Source organism: Triticum aestivum, chromosome 6B (assembly GCF_018294505.1).
Source record: "Triticum aestivum cultivar Chinese Spring chromosome 6B, IWGSC CS RefSeq v2.1, whole genome shotgun sequence".
NCBI lineage: Eukaryota > Viridiplantae > Streptophyta > Magnoliopsida > Poales > Poaceae > Triticum > Triticum aestivum.
Genome location: NC_057810.1, coordinates 728,221,018 through 728,228,810, shown reverse-complemented (window position 1 = coordinate 728,228,810; position 7,793 = coordinate 728,221,018). Strand labels below are relative to the sequence as shown.

Genomic DNA, 7,793 nt, shown 5'->3' with positions numbered 1-7,793 from the left:
AACCGGAGGGAATCTAGTGGTGGGTTGTGTCCAGACCGTGTTCGGGGATGTTGCTGTGGGCAGACCTGTCGCAACCAGGTGGAAGAGACCACTGGTCAAAGCCCGTCCGGCAAAAGTCAAAGGGCTAGATCTCCTGATCAACTAGGATTCGGGGTGGCCTTCAGGGTGTAGCTATGTCAGCGAAACATCGCACGGCTCCTGATGCATGTTGAGACTACAGGGTAGGGACCTATTTATAGACTCCACTTCCAGGTGTTTTAATATTCCATCCGTTTTCGGAAAAATACGTGTGACGCCTGAACAATAATACTTTTCCTCCATCAAGGAGTTTCATTGAAAAATTTCCAATTCCAAAGTGTATAAGATTTAGTAGCAATGAAAAAACACACAATATATATAATTTCCTTTGGTACTGTTAGCACGTGTCAATAAAATTGCTACTGTATTCCAGCAATATAATACATAGAACCTTAAATCCATAAATCAACTATTTGAAAGTAGTGACATATACATATTCAATGCAAATATTAACAATGTGCATACCATTAAATGAGAGCAAATTTCCTTAATTTTCCCGAGTGGTTTCCATCTTCCTCCATAAATAACTAATTTTCAACAATAGACAATTCTGTGAATTCCTTTTCATGCAAAGCTGGCATTATTACCACAATTTTCGCAAAAAAGAAAAGTCCTCGCAAAAAAAAAGTCCTCGCAAAAAAAAGCCACTCGTGCCTTATCCACCTCGCCCCGAGCCCCCGACCACTCGATCCACCCCCTCCGCCGCCCCTGATCTTCGCCGCCGCCGCCCCCTTCTGCGCCGGCGCCGCCCCGGCCCGGGCCGCATCGCGGCGTCCCCGCCCTGGCCGCATCGCGGTGCCCCCGTCCCCGCCCCGCGCGCCGCCGTCCGTCCCCGCCCCGCACCGCCGCCAGCCGTCCCCGCCCCGCCCCGCATCGCCGCCGGCCGTCCCCGCCCCCTTCCCGGCCCCGTCGTCCCCACCCCCTTCCCGCCCCGCAGCTGCTGGTGAGGTGGCCGTGGCCGCGGCTCCGGCGGTCCGGCGCCCCCTTGCCGGCCCTCTGCTACTGGTGAGCACCGGCTTGGGTGGTCCGGCGTCCTCTGCTTCTGTCCCCCCCCCCCCCCCCCCCCCCCCCTTTTTTAGCTTTTTACCTGCTGTTAGTGCTTGGATAATGACTCAATTTGATATATACCTACTGTTAGTGCTTGGATATATACATATTGTTAGTTTTTTTTAGTTTTTTACCTACTGTTAGTGCTTGGATATATAATAAGTCAATTTGGTGCTTCGATATATATACTGTTAGTGCTTGGATATTTTATGTTGTTCTTCCTGAATGTCGAATGCAAGGAATAGCACTACAGCAGCTTTAGTTTTTCATCACGAAAAAGTAATGAAATATGGTGTGGTGTGTGCACAGGAGAAGGGACTAGAGAGTAAACCCGTGCATGGGCAGCCCGGCCCGAGCCCGGCCCCAAAAACCCGGGCCGGGCCGGGCCGGGCTTGACATTCGGGCCAGGCTCGGGCTTTGTTTTGCAGCCCGAAAGATAGTTTGGGCCGGGCTCGGGCTTCAATTTTTCCGTATTTCGGGCCGGGCTTTCGGGCTTCGGGCCGGGCTTGCACGTGCGCGTACTAAAAAACAGCATTCGGGCCGGGCTTTCGGGCTTCGCGCTTGATTTCGGGTCGGGCTCGGGCTTGAAAATGTGGAGTATTTCGGGCTTCGGGCCGGGCTCGGGCTTGAGAAATGAAGGTCGGGCTTTTACAAGCCCGGCCCGAAACCCGGCCCGGCCCGACGTTTGACCAGGTTTACTAGAGAGCATTGGCAAGACCCAAATTTTACATCGATTTGGACCTCCTATTAGTCACCAGTAGTTTACTTGCTTGGAGTTTTCATTATGGCTGTCTCCCAATATACAAATGTACCGAGTTTGATTACCATGTTAAGATTACTTATATAATATATAATGATATGTATACTTCCACGGCGATGAGATGATATATATACTTTTGGCACGGTGGATTAGCATTCTTTGTTGTGTCGCATCTTCGTGATGAGTGGTTTTTTGTTCATGATGGTCTTGCTACAAAATAATGATGAAATATTTTTTGACACTTCATGGTCTTGCTAAAATAATGATGAAGGCATCTAGTAAATAAATCTATGAAGGCATTGGTCCGTGATCTAAGCTTTTTACACTTGATGATCTAAGTTTTTTTGTCGGTAAAATTTACAGGCTTTCTGGTGTTGCATATCTTTGGAGTCATCATCGTCGAAGGCATTGGTCTGTGATTTCGTCGCTGTTTGACTACTTCGTCTACAGTCGAGGGTGAGCTACGAATCCATCTTAATAATCATGTCACTAGATTTTCTTTTCTCGTCAAGTCGCGTAACCTAGGCGTCTCTCGTCCGAAATGGTTGCATCGATAAATATGCATTCAATTGCATATTTATCACCGCAGCTCTTTCGAATTGTGTTCTTTAGATGACTTGTGGTCTTTTAGATGACTTGTGTGCTTCTTTAGATGCTTATGTTTGTGATGATGGTTATGTTTTTCATGATACTTATATTGTTGTGATGGTGTTTATTGTGAGGATGATACTTATATATGTTGTGTATGTCTATTTCATCATATATATATGCTGTGAATTTGAATTGAAATCAAACAGAAAAAAGGAAAAAAAATCAGACGGAAACTATGCCTATGTTGCCTCTTGTATGATGCTACTGATTGCTGCACTGCACTGCACTGGACTGTATTGTTTTTCCCTGCTGATGCTATTGCTAGTTATTTGTAATTAAGCTCCATGTACCTTTGTTTTTGTTTCAGATTTTGGTGAGATCTCCTCTCCACCGCCGTCACTCCCACTGCCACTCCTCTCTACCACTGCTGCACGGATCCATGGCAGAGTCAGCAAGTCTCCTCCATGGCCTCCAGGATGACATCTTCATGTTTGAGATCCTCCTTCGCCTGCCCCCCAAATCCCTCCTTCGCTGCCGTGCAGTCTGCCACGACTGGCGCGGCGCCACCTCCGACCGCGACTTCCTTGTCGCCCACCACGCCCGCCAGCCCTCATTCCCCCTCCTTTACGCTGAAATTGACGACCCATCATCCATAGACATCCTCATCCCCTTGCCCTCCGACCACCGGGCAGACGACAAGCTCCAGTCCGTCGCCCGACTTCGTGGTGCCGACGACCTCACTCCCGTGGCCTGCTGTGACGGCCTCCTTGTCTTCACCACCTGGGGGGCTGAACGCCTCTCCATCTGCAACCCGGCCACTCGTCAGTATGCACGTCTCAACCAGCTTGATGGCTTCACGGTTTTCGGGATGTACCCACACAGGCCTACCAGCGAGTACCGACTACTGCTCTGCGTCTGCCCGGAAACTGATGCTCAAAGTGGCTTTTACGTCTTCACATTAGCCTCTGACCAGCAGCCGAGGCCCATCGGGGCGTGCCCTCCTGCCGCGGAACTGTTTCAACACGAACCTGTCCTTTTGCGTGGTAGCCTGCATTGGGGCACAAAGCGACTGATAATGGTATTTGACACCACCGCTGAGTTGTTCCGGCACATGCGCTCTCCGATTGTTCCCGGCCATGCCAGGTCTGACCTGTTTGAGATGGATGACTTGCTTGGCCTGTACATTCTTAATCAAGAAGAGACCCTTGTTCATGTCTGGGTGATGCAGGACTACGAAGCCCAAGTCTGGGCCTCCAAAGCCCGGGTTCAATTGCCGATTGCAGAGCTAAGTGTCCGCGGTTTTTGGTATGTGAATGTTGCATATTGGGATGGTGATGTGCTTGTGCTGGTCGATAATGACAAGGACTCGCTACTTCAGTTTGACTTCGATGGCAAGTTGATTGCTAGTCTCCACTGCAGATGTCTCTGCCATAGTGGACTTCGGCTAAAACAATCTCTAGTTTCACATACATGCTTTCCGGCACCAGAGGATTATGTTCACCTTTCATCTGACCAGATTGTTATGTTCTGAATATTATTTAGCTTTTCATCAGAGCCTGTATCAAGGTCTCAATTTGTTCACTTTTGCCCCCCCCCCCCCCTGTAGCGGTCTCTACTTAATACTTGATCGTTAGCAATCTAGATGCCTCTTGGTCTCTGTTCATTGAACCGAATAATTGACTTTCCCTTTTTATTGAGGTCTTCATTTTTAGAGTTTACCCAGTTATCCTTTTAATACTAAATATTTAGAAAATGTACAGTTGATTCATGTTTCTTTGTTTTGTTTTAGCAAATGGTGAAATAAGGCAGATTATTCTCCTTGTTGACTAGCTAGTTGCACCTGATTTCAGAAGAGATTGCAACACTACTTAAATTGAATGATTGCATTATAGTTAACTTTCAACTCAATATGATGTTGCCGTTCATTCATGTTCATGATTCCATTAACATCTGGTCAGGTAATGAAACATAATGTTATAATTCTGCCTTTGTGTTGTATGGTTTAGAATTACATATATAACTTCACTTTAACTGCTAACCACTTTAAGGAATCATTGCTTCATGTGATCTTCGATCTTAACATATGCTCGAGAAATGGAACTTGGTACTAATGAGCAGAAGATTAAAAACTGGGTCCACCATTAGCCGACTAGTTCCATTTTGATGTATATACGAGTTATGATCAATGATCTGTGAATGCTTCATGGTTGCTTGAAATTATACTTGTGTGAATATCCTTTTGGGATGAAGTAGCTAGCATGATGATGCCACAACTATTCACTCATTTTGGCCGACGTTCGAAATTGTTGCTAATTGACTTGCCCCATGCCTCTGTTTTTCTATCTGAAGAATTGACTTGGATTTTTTTATCAGTGTCTTCTTCTTTCTTAGAGATCGTCCAGTGATTTTCTTATAATACTAAATATTTAGCCAATATACATCAGTTTCCTGTTTTTCCAAGTATTGTTCTAGCCCACTATTAAATGTGGCCATCATCCTCTCAATTGTTTCAGTAGCAAGTAGAACCTCATTGTTAGAGGAGCTTTATGCGCTGATCGTTAAATTGAATGCAATGATCACATTACAGTCAGCTTGTCAGTGAAATGTTTTGTTGCAATTCATTCTTCTTCATCCGGCCATTGCACCTGGTTCGGTATTAATTGCCGTTATTGATCACAGATCATATGATGTGCCATTCCTGCAGGGTAATTCCTTAGTTATTCACATTAGTTGTAGGCTACTAAGATATTATAAATAGTGGAGAAATTCTTTGGAGTGTGGTTACAGTTTACAATGTTGATTCAGTATACAAGTTTTAACACTCGTGATCTGAAACCAGTGAACAGCTGAAACTGTAGTTATTGTTCTTGTACCACAGCAACAACGCGGGCATCCTTGACTGTATTCTTTGTTTTGCGGAGCTAGCTTCTTTTAACCAATTATGTGGTACCCTTGGCTTAAGAATGGAAAGAAATCTACAAGTAAGGCCATTGGTTTAGGAGCTCATAGCTGGGGTGAGGTTAACTTAAGCTGAGAGTCAGTTAAGAACACCCAGCCAAAACAGTGAAACATGTGTGAGAAACAACAGAACCGAACCAAAAGGAGGAAGACCAGGGAGAAAAATGGTTCAAACACTGGGTGGAAAGAATAGATAGAAAATACTAGGTGAAAAATCAGATGCAAAATGGTGGGAAACAAAAAAAATTGTAGATTAGAAAATAAACAAAGAAAAAACTAGCGGTACCTTAAAGTTCCTAGGATTGTTCAGCAGTACTTCCTAGGAGGTTTTCACCCTGTTTCTTGAGTAGATATGTACCTAGCAAAAGAAGTACCTATCATCCAAATTAACATGCCACGGTCCAAATTAACTTAACCTTTGCTTTCCCAGTTATCTAGGGGTCCGAATTAACATGTACCTAGTTTTTATTGAGGTTTACTTTTCTAGAGATTATCCAGTTGTCTTTTTAATACTAATTATTTAGCAAATGCAATTTTGGTTCCCATTTTGTGTTTTGTTTTAGCCGACGGTGAAATGAGGCAGATTTTCCTCCTTGTTGGCTAGCAAGTTGCACCTGATTTTCATAAGAGCGTGGCGTGCTAGTTAAATTGAATGATTGCATTATAGTCAACTTTCAAGTGAAATGTTCTGTTTCAGTTCATAATTCCATTGAATCTGGTTTATTGAAGGCCATCAAGTGGTTTTCTCAATAATATTAAATGGTTAGCCAATATACATCAATTTCCTCTTTCTATGTACTGTGTAGCCGACGATTACATGTGGCTGATCATCATCTTGATTTGTTCAGTTTGACCTGATTGTCAGAGGAGTTTGGAGCACTGCTTGTTAGATTGAATGGAGCGATTGCATTACAGTCAACTTGTGAGTGAAATGTTTTATGTCGCAACTTATTCTCCATGTGTGCATTGCATCTGGTTAGGTATTGAATTGCCCTGTTATAGACTTTTCTCTCTGTATCTGATGCAGGGCCATGTCAAGTGCCATTTCTCGAAAGTAGATTGCACAATTTGTCACAGCACGTATGGTGTGCCATTCCTGCAGGGTGATTCGTCCTCAGTTGCTCACATCACTTGTAGGTCCCATTATCTGTTGCATGCATGCCCCCACTGGCATCTGCACGCGTGTGTGATAAATATACCCATTGTGGCTGCAATATGTTTTTTGTTGATGTATACAAAGTTATGATCGAGAAGCTCCAACAGTTAATGGTTGCATAGATTCATATTTCTGTGAATATCCTTTTGAGCAGAGGTGGCTACCGTGCACTTTGATGCTGAAATTACTAAGTCCTTCTAGTCAGTGTTTGAAATACTCCCTCCGTCCCATAATGTAAATAGTCTTACATTATGGGATGGAGGGAGTATTTGTCAAGCTGACCCGCCTCTTGTTTATTAGAGACTAGAGGTGGTCTTCTTAATAATTCTACAAGTTTAGCAAATATACTTGTTTCTGTTTTTTGTTGTAGCCGATGATGAAATGAGAGGCAGATTTTCCACTTTTCTGACTAAGCAAATTGCACCTGGGTTTTAGAAGAGCTTGGAGCACTACTTGTTAAATTAAATGATAAGGTTACAGTCAACTAACTTTTGAATGCAATTCGTTCTTGTTCATGATACCATAGCATCTGATTAGGCATGTAAATATCACATCTGTCTGTTGCATCAGTTGGAATTATATTTATCATCCCACTTCATCATTTAGAACCATGTTTAACATTTCACTAATTAAGGAGTACTCAACACTCCACCTTCCCAGGTCGCGACAAGTGGCGCATATGCAGCGCGCCACTTGTCGCAACCTGGGAGTTTTCCTTTTTTTTCGTAGATTCGTTTATTCAAAACGTTTTATCTTTTAAACCGTGCGTCCAAATCTCGAACCGTTTTCATCATTGGTTCCTCACGTCGAGATCTTTAAAACTAGATCCCAAATTTTGATAGGTTTTGACGGACTATTTTTTCATGAAAAAAACCGGCCAAAAAACCGAACAGGGAGCACGGTTTTTTCCATTTGCGAAAGAGGCACGCCCGTACCACTCGCGAAATCACAATCGTGCTTCTCGTGGAAGCAAAACCGTGACTCTCGTGGAAGGAAAAAAAACAGAAAACACGTTTTTTTTCGTTTTCGAGAGGCACGACCATGACTCTTGCGAAAGCGCAACCGTGCCTCTCGTGAAAGCAAAATCGTGACTCTCGCAAAAGAAAAAAAAAGAAAACGCGTATTTTTTTTCCTTTTCGAGAGGCACGATCGTGACTCTCGTGAAATAAAAAAAAACAGAAAACGCATATTTTTTCCCTTTGC

The 7,793-nt window shown here is 43.9% G+C and overlaps 1 protein-coding gene across 1 annotated transcript; it reads left to right on the top strand.

Annotated features, from left to right (window-relative positions):
- Positions 1 to 957: 957 nt before the first annotated feature.
- LOC123140131 (F-box protein At5g49610-like) lies at positions 958 to 6,711 on the top strand. The gene is made up of 4 exons (XM_044559866.1): positions 958 to 1,083; positions 2,249 to 2,341; positions 2,844 to 6,356; positions 6,462 to 6,711. Exon 3 carries the CDS (start codon positions 2,916 to 2,918, stop codon positions 4,005 to 4,007), a length of 1,092 nt encoding a protein of 363 aa, XP_044415801.1. The 5' UTR covers positions 958 to 1,083; positions 2,249 to 2,341; positions 2,844 to 2,915; the 3' UTR covers positions 4,008 to 6,356; positions 6,462 to 6,711.
- Positions 6,712 to 7,793: the final 1,082 nt, after the last annotated feature.

What these genes read in the sequence shown, in the direction of transcription:
- LOC123140131 (XM_044559866.1), top strand. Translation starts at nt 2,916, where the DNA reads ATGGCAGAGTCAGCAAGTCTCCTCCATGGCCTCCAGGATGACATCTTC.